Source organism: Sinocyclocheilus anshuiensis, unplaced genomic scaffold (genome assembly GCF_001515605.1).
Source record: "Sinocyclocheilus anshuiensis isolate Anshui unplaced genomic scaffold, SAMN03320099.WGS_v1.1 scaffold185, whole genome shotgun sequence".
Classification (NCBI taxonomy): domain Eukaryota; kingdom Metazoa; phylum Chordata; class Actinopteri; order Cypriniformes; family Cyprinidae; genus Sinocyclocheilus; species Sinocyclocheilus anshuiensis.
In genome coordinates this window covers 119,233-146,761 of record NW_015539887.1, presented here as the reverse complement: position 1 = coordinate 146,761, position 27,529 = coordinate 119,233, and the positions used below count along the sequence as shown (strand labels likewise).

Here is a 27,529-nt window from a genome sequence, read left to right as displayed (position 1 = left end):
ATTCAAAAATGTATGTTTATAAGCTTTTTAAAATTTCTATTTAAAACAATATAATAAGAAGTAAAATAAGACAAATAGGTTACCAATCATATGAAATTAGTATTAATAAAAAAATAATTTGTACTACAGAGGTGGCACAGAAGTAGGCCTGTCGCAATAATCAATATATCGACTTATCACGCAATATATGTACATGACCTCAATAATTTTTGGTGACGCAATATATCGCACATTATATTTACTTAAAAATTAATGTCACCATGTTTTGTACATTCCACTTGTGCCTGTGTCTTTTGCAGCTTCTCGTACATAACGTGGTGTAGTCATGAGGTCCTAGTTCAGATTTAAAAAATGCTTCTACAAAAAAAAATTTCATCTGCAGATACGGTCTTGTTTAGGGATCTGTGCCTTTGTGCATGCGGACATCTGACTGCTAAGTAGTGATTGTGTTTTTCAGCAATAGTGTGCAGCCTTAATTTACAGAGAAAATAAGTTCAGGGAAAAATCTGTAGATGGAAAAATCTCCATTCAAGTTCTTTATGCATTTTTATTTTTTTCTACTTGTTACTTTACACTTTTTGCTAGAAAATGTTTATTTATTTATTCAGGTTTTTTAAGGTATCTAATATTTTGATACTTAATTTCCATGATCTAAATATTCTTAAAAATTAAAAGTTTGTTGTCATTTGGAAGCGTGTAGGCCTTCTTGCATTATTATGCTGTTACATTATGATTATATATTCAGTAGTTTAAAATGGTCTTTAAAATGACAATAATATCGCTTATCGCAATTATTTCTGGGGCAATATATCGTACAACAAAAAGTTGTTATCGTGACAGGCCTATATGTATGTTTGAATAAATGAATAAATCTGGCATAAAGACAGGTATTCATTTTATGTGATGAGTTTTATACATTTCAATTTTTATTTAAGAGTGTAATTATGATATCTGAGAATAAATGGCAGTTGAATATAATAGCTCTCTTGTTCATTTTAACCTTTAATATTATAGCAATGTACCAAATGAGAGAGTTTCCTTTATAGTACTATCGGTATCGGCATCAGTATCGGCAGATATCGTTCTGGATAATCAGCTAACAGTATCAGCTGAGACATTTAGTATCAATGTATCTCTAATAAATATTAGATGAAAACCATTTACTTTAACTGAAATAAAGCTTAAGTACCAAAATTAAAAACTTAAATAAAAATAATGAAAATAGAAATAGAAAAACAATAGAAAAAAGCTAAATAGACATATTAGAAAACTAATAATGACAAATGCACATTACTAAAACTTAAACCAAAAGTCAAATCAAAACTGAAAAAGGTATGAAAAAATACTATAATAGTACTTAATTAATAACACTACTAAATAGTGTCTTAATTTTAGTAGTATACTGTATCTATTATTTTTCCATTTAAAACCTAACCTTTTTATGTTTAGTGAAAAGTATATTTGTCCTTTTATGTTGTTGTTTTCATGTTTTGTTGTGCAGTAAATTTTACACTGCTTAAATGTCCAGTCTTTTGGGGGGCCATGTAGATTTTAGATATAATCTATATTGAATCTAAGTGCTGAACAGCTCCACACAGACTTATGATGCTAAGCATCAAATAGAAATGTCAAAATGTCAGCACCAAAATCTCTGGAGAATAGCATCTCGGCAGACATATATATATATATACATTTAAAAATATATACTTTTTTTTCATATTAACTGTCTGCCAAGATGCTGTTCTCAAATTTCTATTTGATGCTTTTTTTGTTTGTTTTTTTTGGGAAAAAAGCTATTTCTGTCAGCAGCTAGAAAAGTATGAATCCTGTCTAAGTTTTCTGTAACTCCTCTCACTGTTGGAATCGGCTATGAGTCACAGTCAGAATCAGTTCTTACAGCTACAGTGTAACTTTTCCAGTGCTTTAGTTTGTAATCTGTGCCAATAGCACCACCAAAAGGAACTGCAAAAATAATGACTGTTTTCAGACAGGTTTTTCAAACACTCTACCTGGCTGCTATTGGTAAGGCCAATGGATAATCAAATCAGCGCTGGTTTTGAAGAGTGTGCAACTGCGCATGTGCATAAATGTGTAAGGGAACCTCGGAGTATGACATAAGAAAAAACACACGAAGAATCAATGAGTTAGCAGTTAATACTTCACCACCTGTGAGTGATGTCAATAATGACAGTCCTATATTGTTGAACCAGTGCGGTTCAAATAATGGAAGTGCAACTACGGTTTCGTCATTACTAGCTATTTAATATGTTCAACAAGGCATCATACAGCAGTTAAACAGCAACTTACATCATTGTATTGGAAATGCATTCCTGGTCGGGTAGATCACACTAAACAGTTTTGATAGAGCTACAAAGTTTATACATTTCATGAGAAACAACTTATAAATGACTTAACTGAACTACTGCAAAAACAACTTTTAACAGTTTGGTTATTTGAGTCCCAAATGTTATTTGTCCAAAAACAAAACCTGTTCAAGTCTCAGATCAGCCACTAAACAAAATTACAAAACAAATGTTTTGAAAGTTGTTTTCTAATTTCGTTTATTGCCACTGTTGGCACAGAAATTAAACACTGCGGCTGTAAACAGGAAATGACACGTACCCAGTCTAATATCCAGCCTCTTTTCCAGGAGGAAGATATTACGTTATGTATGGAACCAGAACCAGTGACATTAATTCCATCTCCAGTAACGCAGAGAGAGGAAGTGACCTCAATGGGAGGAAGCAGTCCAGGTCAAGCCCCTGGAGAATTCAGCACAGAGCGCAAGGCGTCTGATGTCTCACCGTCTGTAATTGAAGAGCTTGAGGAAAAAGAGGAGGAGTCTGAATCGTCGCCTGTAGACGTCACGGCAGCCAACTAATTGGCCGGCATGAGACTTGAGCTTGTTTTGACATTTCAGTCAGCATACTCAAACAATATCAACTCCTATTTCAGGAATCAAACACCATTGTGATGGAATTCAAGTGACTGCTCGAACCCAAAATGGAAAAGCAGAACTGAAATGACTGCACTGCTTACGTGAAAACTATGATTTATTTTTTGTAAGCCTTATATTATGGATGTCTGAAAAAGGAAGGCACAGAATGGGAAATCCTTGGGACTGAGAAAGGAGAGAATGAGGAAAACCAAGTTGGAGGTATGTAATTCAGGATGATAAATATGAAGAACATTCGGTTAAATATGTGCATGCTTTTACAAGGAGTGATGGCACTCGTTATTCAAAATAAAGAAACTATAGTTAATAAACCATAATGATGATAATAATATGATTATTTTCTAAGAAAACAACAAAAAATGAAATATATAATTGTAAAATAGACAGTAACACAAGTTTTTACAACCCATGCCCTTCAGAATTTCAGTTCCCACACACCATAAGAGATCAAATACACTCAATACAACACAAATGATCCCTTTTCCTCTTCAGTTTTCACCCTGTTTACTTCCAAACACAATCCTTTATATATAAAAAACAAGATTTGGCAGTTTATGACACTGCTGGGAGAAACACTGGTTCAATACAGAAGTTTCTGTGCTGTGAAACATAAAAATCAATTAACTGAAACAAACCACTACACACTTCTGTCGGCTGTGTATTCAATATGTAAGTATGTATTCAAACCCTCATTAACTCAAGCCAATAGATGTTGTACGTACCAATCAAAAGTTTGGGGTCGGTAAGATTTTTGAAAGAACCTTCTTTTTTACCAAGACTGCATTATTTGAACAAACATGCAATAAAAAAACAGTAATGTTACAAAAATATTATTACAATGTAAAATAACTGTTTTCTATTTTAATATTTTTTAAATTGTAATTTATTCTTGTGATGCCATAGTCTTATCTTATCATTAATTGCATCTTTGCTCAATAAAATAATTAATTTCTTTCAAAAATCTTACTGAATGGTCAAAAATCGTACTTTTGAACAGTCGTGTACATATACAAATATATACACCTATACCTGTGATGTTCTCCCATACTGCCATACAAAACTGAAAAGGAAATAACTGAGAAAAAATCAAATTGATGAAATCACCCAACTTAATAATTTTTTTAATACATTTTTAGACTTTATTTTCCACATAATTGGGCCCATTTCTATTTATTTTTATTTATTTAATAATTTAATTTATTTATTTTTTGTAGTAGTAATACAAACTTTTTCACGCACACACATGTACACACAGATATATTTCATACTGGAGTGTAACATAGCGTGCTTCCTTCTCTGTGTGTCGTTTGGCATGCATGATGTTTGTCAGTGTCCGTGTACTCTGGAGTCCTATACAACACTGTATAGATATTTGCACTGGACCTCAGTACTCTGAGCTGAGACTGACTCTGTGAGATCTGTGTGTTTAGCGACTTGATTGGCTGCTTAAACGAGAGAAATGTTTTGGGGGAAAAAACCTTTTTGCACTTGCATTGGTTGTTGGGTGAAGGACAGATGCCTTTTAGATGGAAAATTAACTCTTTTATGAGACAACTGTACTTGAGTTCTGATCCCAAATTTTTGTTTTTGCTCTGGTTTAGTCAAACACTGGCTTAAGGATGGTTTTGAAATATCTAGATTAATCGATCTCATGATAAATGACAATTGAGAGGAGAAAGATGGATAGGTAATGCCTCATAACCTCAAATTACTAAAATAGAAGAAAACTACAGTAAACATTTTTGTTTTGAACAGTCCTGTTGGCGACTCGTACATGTACTTGTTGTTACACTTGCAGGACCAGTTCTTGATGATTACTTAATTTTTATAATAAAGTAATGTCATAATTTCTGTTCCAAAATATGTATTCCATTGCCTACAATTCTTTTCACTATATAATAAGGGGAGAATAGAACAGGACCTGGATTCACATACTGTAAATATCCTTTACCAAGATATCAAGGAAAAATGTCTCCACAGAATGAGAATGGAAATGGACTTTGATTCGAGTTGAAAGTGACCTCATGAACAACTCAGGCCATTTGGAATTTCCGAACTGCACAGGCGTCTTCCTGTTTGTCATGGTCACTGATTATACAGTAACTATGATGCTACAAACTTTGCGTTGACTGTGTATTTGTTCGTAAATGAACATGAAGCATATGCATCCCAAAGTATGAGCAGACTTCCGGTTCAGAAACAGAAGTAACTACATCATCCTGCATTGTGATGTCATGCATGATTCACCAAGGATTAAAAGAAAAAAAAGGACAACTTGTAGACGGTTATTACGAGTTTCTTTGGACGACACGTTCACCTTTGACGATTGTGTGTAATACAAACTTGGCGGTGAGAAGAAATAGCATTAATAGCTATATGAAGTGTACTGACTTGAATGAATTTATTTATTGACTGATTATTTATGAAATGTTGGGACAATGTTTATTTTTCTACAGAATTGTGTGCACTCCCTCCTGTATTTGTTGGGGTACATATTATTTCACTGCTGGACTCTTGAGGAGGCTCTGACAGATTTTTGTGTACAGTATTTGTGTACTTTTTGTCACTGAAAAAAATCATACACATTTTCTTAAACGTCTTGTTGTATGTCATAATGTTTTAATATGATGTTTTATATTAGCTTATATAAAAATATATAACAACAGAGTCTACATCATTGCATGTAGCAGTCCAACCATAAAACTGAAACATAACTGCTATATTTTTATTCAGTGTCATAAGTTCTTATATTATGTGAAGCATACAGAACTCCAAAAGTTGCTCACATGAAATAACATGTGCCCATTTATTTATTTAAGAATTATATAGGGGAGGGATTTAACTTTGCAGCCTGTATGATATCTCTTTGTTATTTCGAGATAAATGCACCTTTGGTTGTAATGGTATCACTTTGGTTTGGTGAAAATATGTCAAACTGTACATGTGATCATTCATCTTCCTCAGTTTTTTTTTTAAAGCATGAAGCAAAATGATAGTCAAACATAACGATTTCTTTATCTTCTATCTTTCACAGTAGTATGTTGTTCTGCAATCAGCACGATTCTTTTCCGAAAACTTTATAAAAAAAAAAAAAAAGTTCATTTACATCACACAATGATGCAATAACTAAATCCACGTGTAAGCGTATATTGTTTTTTTTTCCATAATTAAATTATAATAATGAGTTTCCTATGTTATTGAGTTTAGTAGGCTAATTATGTGCAAACGCAGATGTTTTACATGTCTAAAGCATACAAAGAGAATAAATTAGTCTCAAACTAACTAAATTAGTCTCAAACTAACTCAAACTTGTAACCTTTGTAAAACTAACTGCCAATCACTGAGATGTTTCCTGTATCCAAAATTGCATACTTCCCTACACTAGCCTATTGGCAGTGAAGACAAAAATTACACTGGTAGGTCACGTGATAACGACAGATTATGTATGAATGTAGTACGTAAAGATTACATACTATACAGAACATACTTTTTTATTGGTCACAAAGTAATTACTTGGGCCTACTCAAAATAAGTACCTGCTCAAGAGAGTGTGTAATTTTTAACGCAGCCCCAGTACACTCATCGTGTTTATGAAATTCTGGGCTCTATCATACACCCGGCGCAATGCGGCGCCAGGCGCGACGCAAGTGTTTTTTGCTAGTTTCAGCCCGACACAGTTATCATTTTCACGTCCTGCGCCACGCTGTTTAAACAGCAAATGCATTTGCGCCCATTTGTGCACTCATGGGCGTGCTGGTCTGAAAACGAGGTGTGTTCAGGCGCATTGCTGGCGCGTTGCTATTTTGAGGCACCTGAAATAGACCGAGCCATTGACCAACTAAAACCTGGTCTAAAGTCAATGGCGCAGTAGTTTTTTTGTTATTTAAAGAGCACGTTAGTATAGGCGGGTGCATAACGCGTGTACACTTTACTTATTACACACACAGGGCAGTGCCCTCCGTTTTTCCGCTTGTAAATTCCGCCGTGTAAATAGCGAATCCGCCATGGCGCGTGCATAACTGGCTCTTAAAGAGAATGGGAGATGAGACTCTGATTGGTTTATTGCACGTTATGCCCAAAACACACCCATTACTCATTAAGAGATTAGGGACAATCCTTTTAGACCATGCACCAGGCGCACCGACCGTTTTTCCCGTCGTTAAACTAGCAAACGTGTATTCGGTCACGCCCTAAGTGCACCTGCGCCGTGCGCTTTAGACCTTGTGCTTAGATCGTTAAAATAGGGCCCTCTGACTTGTAAGCGCAAAAGTCATTGCTAACTCGTTAAAGTTTATGAACTTGAATTTTATTGCGCTCATATTTGTCATATGGAGCCCAGGAAGTCACCTGTAAGTTACCTTCGCAATCCGAAAGGTTTCCCAAAGGGAACGAATTGCGAAAACCTGCGGTATGTAAAAAAGTTCGAAAAGTTACAGTTTGTTAATTTGGCTGCAGATCGCAAAAACCGAAGGTACAGTTTATAAATCTCAGAGCACAGATTGGGAACTTGTGGGTAGGGTTTATTAGCTGGGCAAGATTTGTTAAACCGAAGAGTTTAAGAATTTTGGGAATATAGTTTATTAACCATACGAGGGGGGACGAATTGCAAAACTGTGGCCACGATTTGTGGGGGGCGGGTTTTGTTGTTGTTTTTCCTCCCTCATCTCATGATTACTTTAAGCCTGTCTTGGCATCGTGTAGATAACTAAACCCAGTGCTACTTTTGTGTATCTTTATCGCAAACACATTCTCATTTGAGATAAAAACGCAACTGGTGCCATCTTGCATTTCAGTTATCGATTGAATTTGAAAATAACCTCAGAAGACCTGAGTTTTAGCCTACTGTAAAGTTGTCACAGTGTTAATCATGTTGCTAAGCCGATTGTTTTGTACATTGTAGTATCGGAACATGAAAACAAGACACCAGTGCTCTGACTCTACTGTAGGCTACATTCTTTCTTAGTAAGACATTTAAAGGAATTATGAATGCACACTTTGTCACATGAGGGATATTAAATGACCTTGTCAATTCAAGAGCACCAACTTCTTTATTTACTCTGTTGTGCCTGTAATTCCTCTACCACATTTTAATGAGTCCATTTCTGAAAAATGCCTCAAAGATTTTAATCACATAATCAACCAATCAAATTAACACGGCAATCACACAAAGCCAGGTCATACTGCTGCAACCAAAGGGGTGATGTCATGTTCTCTTTTATTGCTTTTTATGTAAGATAAGGAATATCCGAATGAATAAATAACAAAAAGCCAAATGTATTTCCTTGGATGTAGTTGTTTATCATTTGTGTTTACAGATGAACTGATCTCAAATGGATTTTTTTTTTGTACGATTCTACTGCCATCTTTCACTACAAAACTGTCTGTTGGCATGATGCTGTAACCGGTCCTTTGTTCTACCTCTTTCCTTCTCTCTGTAAACTAGCGTAGCCTACTTGTCTTTCTCTCCTCCTCTCTCGTTCCCTTCGTATGTTATCTGTCTGTTACTCAAACCCTGTGTTGTCTCCTCTTGGTGGAAGAATCATATTCAGAAGAAGTAATACTTTAGATAAGAAACACTGTTGTGATAAAATTTGTTTATAATAACGTTGAACTACGTGGAGTCAACATGTTTAGCAAGCTATACAGGCACACATCCATTCATTTGGGACTAACTGAGCTGTAAGAGTGATATAAGAAGTGCTCTGTGATTCGTATATCTATGCATGCTTTACTGAAGGTTTTAAGACGGTTCTTCCTCTTCCTCCATCGGACTCTCTCTCTTACCCATCTCCCTGACCTTCAAGAATATTGCTATTCCTTTATTTTTCCCAAAATAATGAAGAACAAATGAATAAATGAAGCAAACAAAATATTATTGCGCACTTTGTGTATTTTTAAGACGTGGCAAAAAAAGTCTGCATGCTTTTCAGACCATTAAAACAAATAAAAACAAATCAGATATTCATCAGTAGTTATAATAATCAAACAAAGATTCAATGATAGAGTAATGACTTTGCAGCTTAAATTATGTAGTAAACAAATCAGCTTCATAATGAATGTCTAGTGATTCAATGAATATACCAGGTTCAGCACAAGATCAATCAACATTGTGACAAAAGTATTTGTGGCACAAAAATAAATTTCACTTTTCTTAAAACAAATTGTTTGGTTACAGAGAGGCACTTACAATGGAAGTGAATGGGGTCAATAGATTCATGTTAAAATGCACAATGTTTCAATATTATAGCTACAAGATATAGAAAATATTAATGTGAACATGGTTTTAGTGTGAATAAAATCACTTCTTAACCTTTTGTGTGTAAAATAATACAAATTCACAACTTTGTTACCATGACAATGTAACGCTATAAACACAAACCCTAAAACGACAATAACAATTATGATTTAAACAGCTTAAAATATTCACACATTTTCACAGAATTAATGTAAGTGCTTTTATAAAAAATATAACCTTCACTTTTTTTCTTTTAAATCCAAAAAAACAACAACTATATTTATTAACATTGATTTTTGCTTTTTTAAAGAAAAGAAAGGACAGTTGTCCTTTTAATCAATATTGTCACAAATGTTGTCGATTGAGCCAGTGTTATTTTAGTATTATGTACATACTATTATAGCATTTATACTTTTATTATAGCTATAATTATTTTTATTTAAATTTGACTAATTTAATAAAAAAGTGTAACGCTTTACAACAAGGTTCCATTAGCTAACTATATTTAATGCATCAACTAACATTAACTAACGAGCAATACATTTGCTACAATATTTATTAATCTTTGTTTATTTTAGTTAATAAAAATACAACTGTTCATTGTTACCCTATGTTAGCTCAGGTCCATTAAATAACATTAAAAGATAAAACTTTTGATTTTAATAATGCATTAATAAATGTGGCAATTAACATTAACTAAGATTAATAAATGTTTTAGAAGTATTTTTCATTGTTAGTTCGCTAATGTTAACAATTGGAACTTAATTTGACTTTCTCATTTTTATATATTGTTTCAGCTTTATTTCAATTTCCAAAACAATTTAGAATCATTTTAGTTATAGCTAACATTAACACTGAATTGAGTTAAACTTGTATTAAACCTGAAATATTTTTAAATTTCACATCTATACGATTAAAAAGAAATATCAGGCAACCTAAAAGTCAAAAATATTATTTAGTATGACCGAATTAACCTGACTACATTAGGTTACACCAAGACAAGGGACAGCTCAAATACAAATAGCTTGTTAAGGTAACAAATTTTTCATTTTTACAAACATTTCTACAGATATAATATCAGGTGCAGCAGACAAACTTTGTTACCATGACAATCCTTCGACTAGCAAAGAAGGAGAAGACATTCAGTGAGATGTGTCAGACCGACTGTCCATATGTACAAATGTATAGACAACAAGTGAAAAAAACATCTAGAAAGAAAGAGTATAGAGTCCTGTCCGGAGAGTAGAAAATCAATCAACAAGTCTGAAGGTGCAGCTCTCGTGCTGGGCCCAAAGTCTGCACCATAATATGGTTTGCCTCCCCCTGGAGGGCTGAATTTGAGAAAATGACAAACAATAGGCCTATAAAGGCTCCTCATCACTCTCTCTATCAGCATCCACTTCTCCTTCAGGCACAGAATGAAGAGGGGAGAGAGGGACTGTGGAAGAAGAAGGGGAAGGCAGTTGCTCCTGAGAGGTGCTGACGGTACTTCTGCTGCTGTTGCCTGTGGCTATATCACACTCTTTGTCGGCTGTCTGGATACAACTATCAGCGGACTCGTCTTTAGTTTCTCTTTTCACTCCCTCGCTCCACAGCTCTCTGTCCCGTGTGGGAGAGGATGGGACGGAAGGGGAATGAGAAGGCTTTTTGGCCTTGCGTCTCGCTTCTCTGAAACTGGCCAGAGGAGGACGCAGTCGCACTCCGCTACGAGTCGAACCCTCGATTGCTTTCTGGAGCTGGAAGTGAAAAAGAGAGACGAGCAGAATTAATTACTCTAACGCTCGAGCATATGATAGGAAGTATGCAAAAATGCATGTAGACACAGACACAATCTTTACCTCTTTTAGTGCGACCACCCCAACCAGTTTACCAATACTAGTTACATACGCATGACTGAGACCCAGCAGAGAGAACAGGGTGTGAGTCTGAAACAAGCAAGAAAAACATTATATTTATGCATGTATGTGTATATATTAGGGCTGTCGATTTAACACATAATAAAGATAATTTAATTTATTGGCACATTTAATCTACCTGCCCCACTCTGGACCTATATAGGTTATCTGACATTTCGATACAGATGATCAGTGATAATCAAGATGCACTGCGTGATGCACTTGATAAAATCCAGTTACAATGCACCAGAAATTTAAGATATTGGGGCATTATAATATACAATATGAGATATTTGGGAGTTTTTGTCTTATATTTATATTATGGTGTTTAGTTTCTGAGTGAATCTGTGTCTTGAATGAATCAGGTGATTCAATGATTCAACAGCCCATTCATAAAGAGAGACATTTATTTAATTCCTGAATGAATCAGTTGTTTGAATGAATCGAATGAATGAATGACTCAATTAATTACTCATTAGGATATTTACTGCCACCTACTGGCAGTTTTAGTTTCTTATTTAGTTTTACTTATATACTGTGTATATATATATATATTAGGGCTGCACGATAAATCACATTATTTCATAATTCTATGTTAATAAAAAACAATTAAATGGATAGTTCACTCAAAATTTTTAATTCTGTCATCGTTTACTCACCAGCATGTCGTTTCAAATCTGTAAGACTTTTTTTGGGGGACATAAAAGAAGATATTTTGAATAATGTTGATAACCAAACACTTTTGGTTTCCATTGGCTGCCATTGTAGCCTAAAGGTTTGTGTAATAAATTCTGTTGAATCAAATAAAATATTTCTTTCTAAAGCTACTTTTTGCCTATTTGATGCTTTTCACATTTAACACAAAAATTACTTTTGGGAGTAATTTCTCTGCCAAATTTGATGTGATTAATTTACAATTAATTATATTACTTAATCACCACATTAAATAAAATATCTAAATAAAACTGTATTTTATATATACATAATTTCTTCATTATTATTATTATTATTATTATATGAATGTAAATGTTTATAAATATAGTAACTCATTTTAAATTTGTTACATTTTTTGTGGTTTATTTTTTTGTGTTTTTGTTATTTTTTATATCTAATAAGAAGAAAATAAAAAATAATAATAATGTTTGTGTTTTGGGGCTCATACAGTTAAACTCCTGAATGCAGGATATAATGATGTTGTTTTTATCAAAAAAACACATTTCCCCGAGGGCATGAATTAATGAGAGCTTTGGACTGACATTCACATACAGATAAAAGTCTAAATCATGATTCACTTGGCAAAACATAAATCCTTAATATAATACACAGTATTTCATATGCGATGATCACAATCGGATTGTGGATTACCTTATGCAAAGATGTTCTCTCCACCAGCTGAAAAGGTGAGGGGTCAACACGGATCTGATCAATGTCAATGGGCTTATCCAGCTCTTCCTCTTCCCAGGCTTTGATCTGAACACCCCAACACAACATAATCAGGGTCAGGATGTCACTGTGAGTGACTGACAGCTCACAGACAGCTTTGGAACTGATGTGCTAATTGTGGCCGTCTGTCTGAACTGCAGTGGAAATAAATCAATTCATCACCGTACCTCTTCAGGAGTCATGTTCTCAACTACAGGAGGAGCTGCAGGGCTCTACAGAAAGAGGAATGAGAGGTAGACAGAGGGTCAGAAGTAGTACATGAATGTTCACTAAAAACAATTCACCAAAAATAACCCCGTAAATTTTTCATCTTGTTTAGTGACTCCACATGCCCTACACAGCATGTTTGACGCCACCTGCTGGTGTGAGCTGATAATTTTGGAAAGTGAAAGGACAAAATGTGTCACACCTGGATTTTAAAATGCAAGAATATAAAAATGTGAGATTTCTCTCTATTCACAGTTAAAATATACAAGCTACATCGTTAAACAGAATTTTTTAAAGAAATATTTTACATGGAAGAACAGAACCAAAAGTTAAAAGCAATTAATTTTATTTACCAAGACAGATGGTTATTGTATGAAATCATGATTATGACACCAATTAAATATCATAAGTCTATAATTTTAGGCATTTATGTAATTGGCTGAGCAGATACATATTCTATTTTTCCCTTTTTCCAGTTTGCTGGTTTATTATTTTGTACTGTTATTTTTTTTTTTACTATATACATTTTAAGGGAGTAAAAAGTAATAAATAAAAAAAACAGTGTGCACTCTCAGGCTTCTCAGGATCCACATGCTGTCAAATACCATAGAAAATAATTTATAAAATATTTACAATGGAGGTCTATGGGCAAAGCCACATAATTTTAAAATCAAATGAAATAGATTTTACAAAATGAAAGATATAATTACTGTCTGAGATAATTAACAGCATGTCATAGATGATTTCCTGCTTTGAACTCGTGTACTCATGTTAACTCTGCTCATGTATTCAGCCAGTTGCACTGTCCTTGTAAGTGACAATAATGCTAAGAGTCACACCTCCGGCTCAGTCTGCCCTGATGAGGAAGATGAGGACAAAAGACGACGAAGAGTCCTCCTCATAGACTGTAGGGCACCTGTTACATAAATAACACTGGTTCACTATTCAATTGCGACTATTTAAAAGACTTATTTAAGTCTATTAAGACTACTTAAGTCTTGATATCACAAACCTCTTCTGGTAAACATTTACGTAGCTGGTAGAAATGAGCTTGAATTCTAACACAAGGTCTGTATGTTGAATTATTGAATTGATGTAGAGTTGGATACTGATCAGCAAGAATATTTGAGAACATGTTGCCAGGTAAAAATAAACAAACTCACCAGATGTGGAGTGATTTGTGGAGACGTCTGTGGTTTTGGTGGACCCCAGTGGGCCGTTACAATCTTCAGAGACTGTGTTACCCTGTAATAATTTTAGTTACAGCGTAAGATTAGTACACTCCAATTTTTGATTTTCAGAAAAGAACATTTATTTGGCATAAAGCTCTGCTTACTGATGTAAGATCAGAGAACTTAACATCCACCTCTGAGCAAAAACAAACCGAGAACAAAGACGTTCTCTTAGGGGGTTTTCTGGGAACAACAGTGTGTGAGCACACTTTTGGAGCTCCTCTCACCTTGTCTCCATTCTCCTCTCCAACCTCCTCATCCACAAATACGAAGGACTCCCAGTTGACCTGTGACCCCAGGCTGGACACACCCTCACCTCGGATATAAACCCGCCTCTCGGCTGAGAGCCACCAATCCAAGGCAGCCTGAAGTTCACATCTCTCAATGGAGCCCAATAGAATCATTGACTCTGGGGAAATAATTGAGTTTTTTTTTTTATCAATTTCAAATTTTTGCCAAAAGGAATCATCACACCTACACATATTAGGCAATACTGTTGAAAAGACCAGCTTAGTTGGTCATCATCAGCATACATTAACTAGCTTTTGAACCAGCTTTAACCAGCAAGACATGCCTGGTCAACCAGCTTCATCAGAAAGATCATACTGGTAGACTAGTTAACCAAATTAATTTTGCTGATGAGCAGCGTGGCTATGGTGCCGTTTCTGCCTCAGAGGAAAAAAGTCATTGTAAATTTATATCTCATAATTGCAAACTGTAATTGCTATTTTATTTCTCACAGTGTGACTTTGGCAGCACTTTAGATTAGAGAACACTATTCACTGTTAACTAGTTGCTTATTAGCATACATATCACTAGCATATTGGATTTTTATTAGTACTTATAAAACACATATTAACACATGACCATATTCTAGATCCCTTAACTCTACCCAATACCTGAACATAACTACTACAACAACTACTGTAACTTACTATGAATAAGCAGTAATTAGGAGTTTATTCAGGGAAACTTAGTTAATAGTGAATGTGTTCTCTAAACTAAAGTGTTATTGTGACATTACATCTAACAATTGCGACTGTTTCTCATAATTACTTCACGTAATAGCAACTTTATATATCACAATGTGACTTTATTAACTCACAATTGAGAGTTTCTCGTAATTGTGATTTTATTTTTTGCAACTGCAACTTTATATCTGATAATGTGATTTTATATATTTTCTCACAATTGTGATTTTTTTTCCTCACATTTGCAACTTTATTTCTGATAATGTCACTATTTGTTATTTTTAACCATCTCACAATTATTTTTTTCCCTGGTGAAAATGGGCTTGTATACTATATCTTGAAGTATGACTTAAAGGGGTCATATGATGCGTTACAAGCTGTTCGTGAAGAGATAAGATCCCTAAAGTTGCAAAGACTAAAGTCTCAAACCCAAGTCATTATAATCAGTAATTATGTCCCCACTGGATGCTACAAATGCCTCGTTTGTAATGGGTTTTATTGTTTTTGTCTCGTCGCGCCGGGACACGGCATCATAGTATGGTAAGGGGCGTAACATTTCCGTCATACCAGCCAATTACAACGCACTGGATAGCTTGCCACATCTAGCTTTTCAAAATGATGAGCTTTGTAAAAATCGACGGGTTTCAGAAAGTCGGGGCATAGAGGAGAAACAATAATGTACAGTATGTGGAAAAGAATGTGTTTTTTGAACCTTAAAGGCACAATATGTAAGATTTTTTTATTAAAATATCCAAAAACCACTAGAACAGTGTTATATATTTTGCTGACTTATGTACTTACATTATCCCAAATGTTTCGAAGAATGTTTAAATCCATAGAAATAAGCAATTTTAACTAGTGACACAGAGCATGTCCATAGTGTCATCCTTCAGCGACCTCGTTTCGCTTCGACGGCTTTCAGCCTCACCCTGCTTCATTCTACTACGTTAATAAATCATTAGCTCATCCATGGACATGATTTCTGCCCGAGTCCCGTCGGATTGCATTGGCTGTGGGGATGAAGACGACAACTCCCATAATTCCACGCTCAGTCACAGCATCATCAAACTACGCCTTTGCCTCTTTGTTTATTTTGAATACACGCCCTCAAGCGGCGAAAAATTACATATTGTGCCTTTAAACTGCATAAACACATTGCATTACACCAAATACACAAAATAATGTTCTTTTTTTAAAATGATCATGTTCATTTTTCGTAATTGAAACTTTATATCTTACAATGTGACTATATATCATAACTGAGAATTTAATTGTGACTTTTTTTTGTAACTGTGACTTTCCTGTGACTATTTCCCATAAAATGACTATTTATGATTAGCACAATTACCTTTTTTATTTTTTACTCTGAGGCGGAAATGGGTTTCCGTACTATATCTCGCAGAGTGACTTTATATCTCACAATTACAATCTACTTCAATATGTCTTAGATGTTACTGTTCTACCATCTTGAATAGGAAATTCACGCTGGTCTAAACTGGACTTTTCAATAGGAAATATAATCTGCAATATGAATACAAAGTGGTTTGTTCACCCAACACAGACCTTTGGAGTCGACAAGCGGGATGGTTTTGAGAGACGTGGACTCCAGGAGAGCTTTCAGCTCTCTGTTAGTGGACTGAGGTGACAGAAACTTTATTTTCTTCACCATGATGTCCTCCACAAAGATATTATATTTACTGCCATGCAGAGAAAGAGAGAGACAGATATTTTGTGTCAAAAGACAGTTTCTGTGAATTTTTTCATTTTCCTTCTGTGGGACAGAACCATTAAATAAACCTCTAAAGAAGTTATATTGTTTGAAGGGAAAAGAGGTCAAAGATACTATCATATATTCAGATCCAATATCATGTCTAAAAATTCACCAGTCTCTAGAGATCTGGTAGTGGTACCTGATGTGGCCAATGCTGAGCTCTGGAAGATAGGGCAGCTTTTTGACCTGAATAATGGAGTCATAAAGAGAAGGCTGTAGACCCTGTGCCACCATGTTGGCGAGAATCACGGCCACCATCATGGGCAGGATGTGTGAGATTTGACCCGTCAGTTCAAAACAGATGACTGCTGTTGAAACTGTGTGTGTGACGGCTCCGGTCATGGCTGCTGCCCCTACACACACAGGGAGAAGCAGGGGGTCAGACGCAGAAAATTTGAAAGAGGAAGCATACGAGAAGAATAAATCTACTACTTTAAGAGTAAAAATTGATTTTAGGGGTGTAGGACTAGCTGGAAGGGGAATATTTGCAGACCTATCACTGCATAGCCTCCAGGCAGGATTTGGTACACAATCCCATCAAACAGAATTCCGTTCGGAAACAGAGTGGCCATGATCTCACCCACCAAGCGCCCGAATGCTGCTCCTGCTTGTTGAAACACATTCATATTATCTCACTCACATTACAATTAAAATTAACATATGAATCTCATTATGCAATTTTTTTACCCTGCAAAGTCTACGGTATCATATTTGCTATGCAAATTTCTAATCTAAGGCCTCTAAATTATTAACGTGATCAAAACTTTGCTGAAAAATCTGTTGCCTTCTGTCATCTGATTGATAGTTTTTACGTTTTAGCAACCCTTTAGCCTATATACCTTTTAGTATAGCTAATTATAAATATGTCCACATGGTACACGTCTTTTTGATGTGAAATCTTTACAAATTTTAATGAAGTAAATGCATGAACACCTTTTATATTGTTAGTATCTCCCTCATCATTGTATTGTACTGAATTTTATGTTTTGCCCCCACAATAAAAAAAACTCCAGAGCTTTAATCATAAAACTAAGCATTTAAATATCATCTTACGAACCTACTGCTATTATTGAAAGATATAGCATGAAAACTGATATTTATATGCATTTTAAATAAGCAGTCTGCTATTCTGTTATAAACATCTGATTTACATTACAATTTACCAGAATTGCATCTTACTTTGGCCAAATAAATATCAGCAATTGAACTAACGTGCATATTTTTGCTCCATTTTGGTCCTCTGAATAAAATTGAGGTGTTTTTTCCATAAGCATGAGCAACATATTCTACTTGTCAAGATCACCAGCTGGAGTGCCCATGAGCTCCTCTAGAGGGCACTCCATCCTGTACCTTGCCATTCACTCAGGACTCCATTTCCCATAATCCTTTGCCCGGACTCATCAGCACTCATTACCAGTTCACAGCTGCCTCTTATTAGTAAGACTATAAGAATAGCACACACACACACACTCTCTCTTCGCTGGTGATTGAATGTTGATTAGCTCTTCCATGTTTCCTAGTTGCCTTCGGTTTTTGATTGATTGCTGCCTGCCCTGACCATTGCCTGACTTGTGGATTACTCTTTTGCCTTTGCCCTGGATGTGTTTGTTTGCTGGTGTTTGACCCTGCCTGTTCTGACTACACTCTATGGAATAAAGCCCGCACGTGGATCCCCACTTTGTTGCCACGCCTCCCTTCATTACACTACTATATCAAGCTATATGAGACATGAAAGTATAAAAATATGCACTTTTTTAGATTGAAAAAAAATTCTAATTTAACTGTTCCATTTAAATATATATATATATATATATGCATTTTTTTGACTATTATTTTACAAGTCAGGCTTCACAAGATTAATATTATACTAGCCACACCCACTAAATTTTTTGTTTAAATATAATGCTTTATTTAAGTTACATCAGGACTTATAAACACTGAGATATAAACAAAATGATACTTCCAATATAGTAAGCAAAATTAATTGCTAGGTCTCAGAATGTTACATGATAAGCTAATAAAATAGAATGACTGACCCAATATAAAAACAGGCATGAAGGCTCCAGAAGGGACCGGCATTGTAGTAGAAACCGCAGACATCCAGAACTACAAATGCATGGAAGACAAAAAGGAAATGAGCATTTACACAGCATACAAGATGGAATTTGGTTACAGAAATATTTCTTCAACAAATGAGCACCTTCATGACGAAGAAGAGGAGAAGGATGACGAAGACGCTGACTTGTGGGTGGAGCCAGGCAGCAGAGCGACCCAATCCAGGTGGAGCTGGTGAACCCCAGATCTTTGTCCACGTGAAGTTATCAAACAGTGAATTAATGCACTCTCTGGGCATCAGCTGCATGACAAAAGAGAAACAGAGACTTCCAAAGGACTCATTCCTAGCATTCATAGCAGTGAAGGGAAACAGCAGCTGCCTGGTGAGTCTCAAGCAGCTCTTTAATGACAGTGTTATGGTTCAATAAACTAACAAATCTAGGCTAAATTTTGTTACAATGAAGTAGCCATATTCAAAAGGTGAAATCCCTTTCTCTTATGGGATGGTGTTGGAACTGGTACGTAGGTAATCTCACAATTTAAAGGTGAAATTTTTACACAAAAAATGAAAACCAATCTCTGGAAATATCATTAATATGATAAATATGCATATCAGATTAATAAAAACCAAATAATTCAGATCATGTTCAAAGGCTGTTTTTAAAATTTGGTTCTTGCAAACAAAAGAAAAGGCTTCTGAACTGGTTAAGTTTCAGTAACACTGCTCTATGGACATCTGCTTAAAATGTATGTGTGCAGTATATCCAAGCAAATACACACCTCTCCAGCCATGAACTGGCCGAAGCCCGGAGGAAATGTGAAGGAGGCTATAATTAGTGTCACTGCACCAGGGTAAATCAACCGGCTACAACAAACAAACCCACACAGATATAATTACTACTATAATAGTGTATGCTCATAATATTTTGATGTTATTAATGTCACTGTCAATGTCATATGCAATACAAGAGAAATAATAGAACAATAAATTAATTTTATAGTTAAAACTGGTAAATGAGTTTGTGTAAATGGTGACTTGCTGTTTTGTAAGGAATCGTGTAAGCGCCGTCGGTCTCCTCATGATCAGAACAACTTGTCTGTTCAGATAGACAAAGAACGCCCCTAGAAACCCACATGAGATCCTACAAACACAAACACATTTAGAAACATCACCTAGAGATCAAAAATTGTGACATCTATTTGAAGATACATTATATTCAACAATCATTTTAGATGCACATATACATAATTAATAACTACACATACTGTACATGCATATACATAGACACACACTAACCCACACACCCGATTATTGCAAAAGCTGGCAGTTCCTGAAGGTCAAAGGGGAAATCCATACGAAAGTTTGTACGAAACAGTGCTGTTATAGTAACTGTGGAAAAAAACAAACATGTTTTAGTCATATTTAAGCAAAATCACTGTTGTTCTGAATATCAGTGCTGATATTTACAACTACAAAAAGTATGCATGTGTAATATTGCGTTTATGCAACAGGTCAATAAACACTGTTAATATTACGTAGATGCAATACTGACACTTTGCCTATTTTTTCCTCCAATTAAATAGTTACACATGAAGATAAAGCATGATGAAATGATTGCGTGACTTCAAGCCAATAATGATGTCTGTTTACTGAAACACAATTATATGGAAAGAAATAGTAGAGTGAATAATTCAGTGACTCACTCACATCTACTGCTGTAACAATATAACCTGCAAAATAAGTCCCTGAAAAATCCCGACCACCGAAAGTCTGTCTGAAACATGCAAATGCACAAGCAGACTGACAGAAACTGTAAAAGGTCTCAGTGCTGTTGGACTGTACATAAGCACTTTTGGAACATTGCTTGGCTGATCAAAATTGAGGGCTGGAAATAAATGTTGTAGAATGTATTTCATTTATAGAGCTCAGTAAGCAATGGACAGCTTGACATGTAGCATGAAATTAATTTACTATTCATTTATCATATCTGCTTGTGTGTGTGCGTCTCACCAGAATCTTTGTTCCACACTGACAGTACTCGGAATATGAAGGCACTGAATGTGGCAGCGAAATATCCTCTCCAGTAATTCCTCACTGCAAAATATGTTGACGTGACCTCAATACTGAACAACACACCTGAGAGATAGAGAGAGCAAGAGTAAAAATAGATAAAAAAGAAAGTTAAATAACAGCAGAGAAAGCAATTTAGAGAGAGAACATGAGAGTGCAAGAGAGGCGAATAGTAATAACAAAAACAAATAATAATAATAGTTGAAAATAATTATCAATTGTTAAATAATTTGATTCATAATAAAAAAATTACAAATACTGCAAAAGTAATGACTGTTTTCAAACAGATTTCCCCAAACACTCTCCCCATCTGCCATTGGTCAATCAAACAGTTAGCCCTGCCCAAAACTCACTGTATTGGTTGAGACAGTTGCTGTGTCAGGCTGGTCAGTATGCACAAACAAACCACCAAAGTAATAGAATGCCATACATTTGGGTTCCATGTACCCTAGTAAAAGTCCCATTCATTTTCTCCATAGGTTAATTGGGTAGCACTTTAGTATAGGGACCACATCTCACTATTAACTACTTGCTTATTAGCATGCATATTCATAATATATTGGCTGTTTATTAGTACTTACAAAGCACATATTCTGGACCACCATATTCTACATCCCTAATCCTACCCAATACCTAAACTTAACAACTACCTTACTAACTATTAATAAGCAGCAAATTAGGAGTTTGAGGCAAAAGTCATCGTTAACAGTTTGTTAATGGCCGAGAATTGGACCTTAAAATAAAGTAAAGGCAGACCTACTGTGAATTATGAAAGGTCATTAATACTTTTGTTGAAGCTATCAGTCCGCACTATTTCAACTTATTTCTTAGATAACTGTGTTTAATGCAAGCGGCAACCTCCCGCTCTCTCTCGTGAAGCCAACACGGAAGTGACTTAAACTGTAATTCGTCAACTGGCCGCTGGAGGCTGGCTGCAAAAGGGAGTCAATCCCATAGACTCCCCATGTTAAAATGCCCAACTTTACAAAAAACATGTTTACAGCCTGGTTCAAAAAATTATTTTGGTCTATATAGCTGCCCATTTGCCCTTTATGACAACATGAGGGGGGTGAATTTTTTTTTATAACTCATCCGTTTAAACTATATTAAGCATTAAAGTTCTGCATAATTAAGGGAATGGCCACTTGAGTGACAGGTGGATTGCCGCTGCTGACACTGCCGTCGAGCTAGGTGGGCATGGCTTCAGCAACCAGCTCCCACCTTTTTGCCCATTTTCGATTATCTGTGAGTGATGCGCGGTGACGCGCTGCCAAGATGGCGACGGCCCGCTCCGCCCACTTTGAGCTTCAAAAGCGCTCTTCAGAAAACTACGGGTGGCGTCACGGACACTACGTCCATGTTTTTATACAGTCTATGGTTTAATGGTGTTATTCCTGGTGAAAAACAATGCTGCCCATGATTCTGTAGAGAAATCCGACAAGCAAATATAAAACAGAAAAACACTTCTGGAACCAAGGCTGCCAAAAAAGTGCACACTAAAAGAGTGATGACATTGTCTAAGGAATAACTGATGACGGGCCGTTGAATTATTAGAAAATAATGCACACCCAAGGTGGTAATGCGGCCTCAGGGTTTGCATTATTTTCTAATAATTCAATGGACCGGAATCATTATGCATATACTATGGTTACCACACCTCAAATATTGTTCAGGTATTAAAGACATTCACAAGGTTTTTATCCTTAAAACGCTCTTGTGAGTAGGATTAATTTCTTACGCATCTCATCCAACACGTCCGTTGCCAATTACAAGAAGTCATTTTAGATCTAGTAAGGAGGTTTGAGACGTTGATAGCAGACTAATGCAGTTAATAATGAAGTTATTAGACAGACAGAGAAAGAAAAAGAGAAAGAGAGAAAGAGAGAGATTAAGCGTGCGTGAATCACCTGAGTCTGTGCGTCTCTCAACAGTGTTCGCAGCAGCGTCTCTACTAATAGCGAAACTGTAAGTTCATCTGTTTCAAGAACAGAGCCGTATTACCTCGCTTGTGAGAAATGACACTCAGCTTTTAAGTTGAGTTTTACTTATAAAATCATCAGAGCAGCACTGACAACACGTTTCTGTGCGCGTGTATGTTTCCTTGTGTGCACATGTGAGTCTTTACTTTATGTGTGTGCGTTTGTATGGGAGAGAGCGGGGAGAAATGTGCTGTCCATACATAATTAAATGTAACTTTGTGGCAAAAACATGGAAAGAATTAGTCATTTTCTTATCCCATTGGTTGCTGTATTTATTTGCTTGGTCTGTGTTGTTGTGGGTTTTGGTTCTTTTGCTGTTGTAAGGACCTTTGAAATAACTGAAATCGTTTGGTGAAGTGATATGGACATGTAATGTGGACAAGACCTGTCTGGAACTACTTTAATCATGCGTTTCCCTGAAAATAATTGCACACCATAGAACGTTCGTCAACCAATCAGATTCAAACATTCAACAGCCCCGTAGCATAATATAGTAATAATAACAGTTATATTACTGTAAAAGTGTACACTTTTTACACTTTATTCAACCTACCAGTGGCTTATAGTTCTTTTTTAGATATTAAGATTTTTAAAAGTATTTTATCTTTAAAAAAATACTTAATGAGAGAGTTATGAAAGCTTCACACACAAACACTTTTTGAAATCCACATGCACTCTCTAAAAGTACTTAAAATGTTCTGGCACACTCTTTATCAAGCTCTCCTCTGAGTGTACACACTCTTTAAGACACATAAAACATGCACAGCATATGAATTTATAACACACGGGTGCTTTTAACTGTGAAGTGTTGATGACCTAAATTATTCAGCAGGCATCAAGCTGAAAAAGAAGGACGAGGATAGAAAGAAGGGGAGATTTTTACCTCCAAGGGGAGTCCCAAAACAGCAGCCCACCCCAACAGCACATCCTACTGTCAGTATGTCTGTGTAACCATAGGGGTTCTACTGACACCAAGACAGAAGAGAGAGAAAGAGAGAGAGGGAATTTGAGGTGAAGGCAGAAAAGAAGAACGAGAGTGTTAGAGGGGAGGGAGATGAAGGGATGTAAAAAGAAGAATAGATTAGGAATGTTAGCGGGTACATTGCGTGGGAGGAAGAGAGAAGTAAACATGAAAGAAAAATAAGAAGAAAGAGTACAGCCAAATGGAAAGAGAAATAAAGGGAATGATGTATAAAGAGCAAAGGAAAAACAAAAGGATTATGTGAATACACAATTGTGTGGATTCATTCAAAGAAAGGCAAACCAAAGCTTTACACACATACCAACTAAGCATAAACAAACTAAAAAAGAAAGGAGATGAGAGGGATGAACATCATGTTTTAAACTAATATATAGAGTGCATATACATAATACGAGCAATGCATGCTGGGTAAAAGTGGGCGTGACTTGCCTCCCACTGGGGCAGCGAAACAGGTGGCCACTCCCACCGCACAGGCACACACCAGCAGATCCTGAACATGGGCACTATTCTGGGTAATTTGGGTGGGGTTAAAATAACAGCATCGGGACACACACATCCAAGACACATGCCAAAAAATACCATCACTATTAATACAGACAGACAAAAATAATGAGGTGTTAGGGAGAGACAATGAGACAGGGATAAAAAGAGAATACAGGGAATGAGAGGAGAGAATATGCAATTAGTATGACTAGCATTTATTTCAATTCATAAACATTAGACACACAGACAAATTGTAATATTAAACTGAGTATAACATTCAAAAGCAGTTCATCATAATCCTTAACTGTTGATCAGAGACAGGTTTTGGCATCTGTCGACTCATAAAATAACTTGTGATGGCTGTGGCGTGGAGTGGGAATTTATATGCCAATGAGAGGTAACTTGATCCTAGATCAGCAATTAAGGTCAGCAGCTTCTGAAGAGTAACTCACACTCACACAAACACTCAGGCGAACAAGCTCACAGGGGCTGGTTTTTACCTCATACACACCGGTGAAGATGGACATGATCTTGCTTAGCACTGCCGCACATATACTGGCAATATGCACAAAAGGACCCTGAGGAGTTAATGGAGGTTATGAATCAATAAAACTGCAGCAGATGAACAATCTATGAGGGTAGTTTATGTAACAAAATTCATTTCTCTGAATCCAACAAAGAGCCTCAATTAGTGATGCAACCGTTTAGCAAGATAACTGAACTAATGAATGAACAGAAGAATATGAGAACAAGAGAATGAGGATGGATGGATGCACAGACAGGTTTGTAGATCGATAGATCGATAGATAGACAGACAGACAGACAGACAGACAGACAGACCGATAGATACACAGTACGATAGAATGATAGAACGATAGAGATAGATAGATAGCTAGATAGACAGACAGACAGACAGTTTACTTTTCCACGACATTCTAATTTATTGAGATGCACCTGTATATACTTTAATAAAATATTGCACAGTTATATATAACAATATAAAATATGAAAGTAGCAGAGGTCCACCTCCTTCCCGATCGGCATACCACTGCCCAGCCCAGCCGTGAGACCGATGACTTTAGCCACAAACGCCTTGAGCGTCAGATACTCCTTTAACACCACGCCTCTGAGGATGGTCTTGAGTTCAGGGATCCCCGAGCCTGAGGGACAGAGAAAAGATTTTCAAGAGAGAGGGAGTGATGCGCATGAAATTAATCCGTAAAACATAAAACACAATTTCACACAGAGTGTAGATCTTGTCACACTGATTATAAAAGATGAAAAAAGATTGGCGTGTATCCTCCAGTCTGATGTGGAGCACATGAGAAAGCTATCAAAACAATTGTGGTGAGGAGAGGTGAGAGAAAGAAAGAGAAAACGAGACCATGATGATCACATCTTGAAAAGAGGGCAGGAAGATTTGAAGTGTTGTGGGTGGTTGAGGTGGATTGAGGACAAAAACGAGACAAAAATTGAATATAAAGCATAATAGCTGAGTACAGATGACAGAACAGAGGGACACAAACATGATTTGTGACATTGTGAGCAGAGAACCAGAATAGAGATGAGAATGCAAGGGTAAAGAACAGGACAAACAGAAATAATACAGGGTAATAAAAGCAGGAATGAGAGGAAGTACACAATACAAGATACACAAACCTATAGCTTGTGGAGAGACCAGATGACAGAAGAGGGATGCAAACACGACAAGGATGATGGGATATGAGACCCAGGCCAGATACTGCAGAGCCACATTCCCCTTCAGCTCTCCGTACATCCACTTATATGCTGACAGAGAAAAACAGAAAGGTTGAGAAAAGTTTCACTGTAGGACATTTTTTATTTGCTCACATATGTAATACAACACATCAAATTGGGTGTTGATTCAATTTAATAAATGATACTTAATGGGGTCCTATTATGCTTTTTCACTTTTTCAACTTTAGTTAGTCTGTATTGTTGCTGTTTGAGCATAAAAAAGATCTGCGAAGTTACAAAGCTCAAAGTCCAATTCAAAAGAAGATATTTTATTTAACAGAAATCACTTTTCAAAAACTACAACGAATGACTCGTTTGGACTACAACGCATATTTTCCGGGATTTGTGATATCACAAATACCAACGAATGAGACGAGACCTGGTTGAGCTGCACTAGAGAAGGCAACGAGTGTTATCACATGTCGGAGACACGCTAGCTTTCCCAAGGCAGACGAACTTAGAGTGGTTACAATCATCCAGGTTTAAATTAAAACTATTCGAGGCGTTCATGCCAGACTGGGGAGAGAGGTGTTATAATAATGTAAAATATGTGAAAAATAATGTGTTTTTCGAACAACCTAGTATGAGAGCCTGTTCCAGTACACCCCCAAAACAAAATCAAGACTTTGTAAAAGAGCATAATAAGACCCCTTTAACATAAAAATTTACACTACTTAGGTTTAATTAGGCACAAATGTGTATCTTTGAGAATACTTCCTTAGTGACAAGGTGATGTATCCTTAAATATAAAATTGTTGCTATTTTCTTCTGACAGTTTTTAATGCATATACTGCATACTGTAACAATTATTATAAAGTTTGACTTGTATAACTAGTTCTGATTATTCTTATTATTCCTGATTGGCTGATCCGAGCCTATCACAATTATGTGTATTACAGTATAAGGTATTGTGAATGCATTTACAATACCTTTATTATTTCATTTTGGCATGACAATTGGCAAGAGAATTGTCCTTATGAGATAGCTCTGGTTCACAACTTCTTGTCCAGGCCCTTGTCATTTCTAGGCTGGACTACTGCAATGCTCTTCTGGCTGGACTTCCATCAAGCACAGTCAAACCTCTACAAATGATTCAGAATGCAGTGGCACGACTGGTCTTCAACGAGCCCAAAAGAGCCCATGTTACACCTCTCTTTATCTCCCTGCACTGGCTGATGGTTGTGGCTCGCATCAAGTTCAAGACATTGATGCTTGCATATAGAACAGCCACAGGCTCAGCACCCGCCTACTTCCACTCACTATTATGAATCTACATCCCCGCCAGAAGTCTGAGATCCGCTAGTGAGCGATGCCTCGTGGCACCATCACAGAGAGGCTCAAAATCACTTTCCAGAACATTCTCGCTCACCGTTCCTGCTTGGTGGAATGATCTTCCCACCCCTATCCAGAATGCTGAATCCCTGACAATTTTCAAGCAACAGCTGAAAACCCATCTCTTTCGAAGCTACTTGACTTCATCATAAAAAAAAA

At 36.2% G+C, this 27,529-nt stretch overlaps 2 protein-coding genes across 4 annotated transcripts in view; one reads left to right on the top strand and one right to left on the bottom strand.

Annotated features, from left to right (window-relative positions):
- LOC107685514 (uncharacterized) overlaps positions 1–3,668 on the top strand; it is a 58,766-nt gene extending 55,098 nt beyond the window's left edge. For all 3 annotated transcript variants that reach the window (XM_016482110.1, XM_016482109.1, XM_016482106.1), the window contains one exon: positions 2,651–3,668. In XM_016482110.1, coding sequence (XP_016337596.1) covers positions 2,651–2,881 — 231 coding nt within the window. In that variant the 3' untranslated portion in view covers positions 2,882–3,668. The remainder of the gene's footprint in view (positions 1–2,650) is intronic.
- Positions 3,669–10,163: 6,495 nt separating this feature from the next.
- LOC107685513 (chloride channel protein 1-like) overlaps positions 10,164–27,529 on the bottom strand; it is a 57,081-nt gene continuing 39,715 nt past the window's right edge. The window contains exons 4-23 of the mRNA XM_016482105.1: positions 25,940–26,068; positions 25,307–25,440; positions 24,781–24,858; positions 23,699–23,777; positions 20,777–20,902; positions 20,071–20,155; positions 19,806–19,907; positions 19,546–19,630; positions 18,911–19,066; positions 18,747–18,816; positions 17,204–17,314; positions 16,850–17,063; positions 16,503–16,636; positions 14,196–14,377; positions 13,900–13,981; positions 13,576–13,652; positions 12,697–12,741; positions 12,452–12,556; positions 11,030–11,116; positions 10,164–10,927 (exon numbers count right to left, since the gene is read on the bottom strand). Of these exons, the coding sequence (XP_016337591.1) occupies positions 10,553–10,927; positions 11,030–11,116; positions 12,452–12,556; positions 12,697–12,741; positions 13,576–13,652; positions 13,900–13,981; positions 14,196–14,377; positions 16,503–16,636; positions 16,850–17,063; positions 17,204–17,314; positions 18,747–18,816; positions 18,911–19,066; positions 19,546–19,630; positions 19,806–19,907; positions 20,071–20,155; positions 20,777–20,902; positions 23,699–23,777; positions 24,781–24,858; positions 25,307–25,440; positions 25,940–26,068 (2,456 nt within the window). The 3' untranslated portion in view covers positions 10,164–10,552. The remainder of the gene's footprint in view (positions 10,928–11,029; positions 11,117–12,451; positions 12,557–12,696; positions 12,742–13,575; positions 13,653–13,899; positions 13,982–14,195; positions 14,378–16,502; positions 16,637–16,849; positions 17,064–17,203; positions 17,315–18,746; positions 18,817–18,910; positions 19,067–19,545; positions 19,631–19,805; positions 19,908–20,070; positions 20,156–20,776; positions 20,903–23,698; positions 23,778–24,780; positions 24,859–25,306; positions 25,441–25,939; positions 26,069–27,529) is intronic.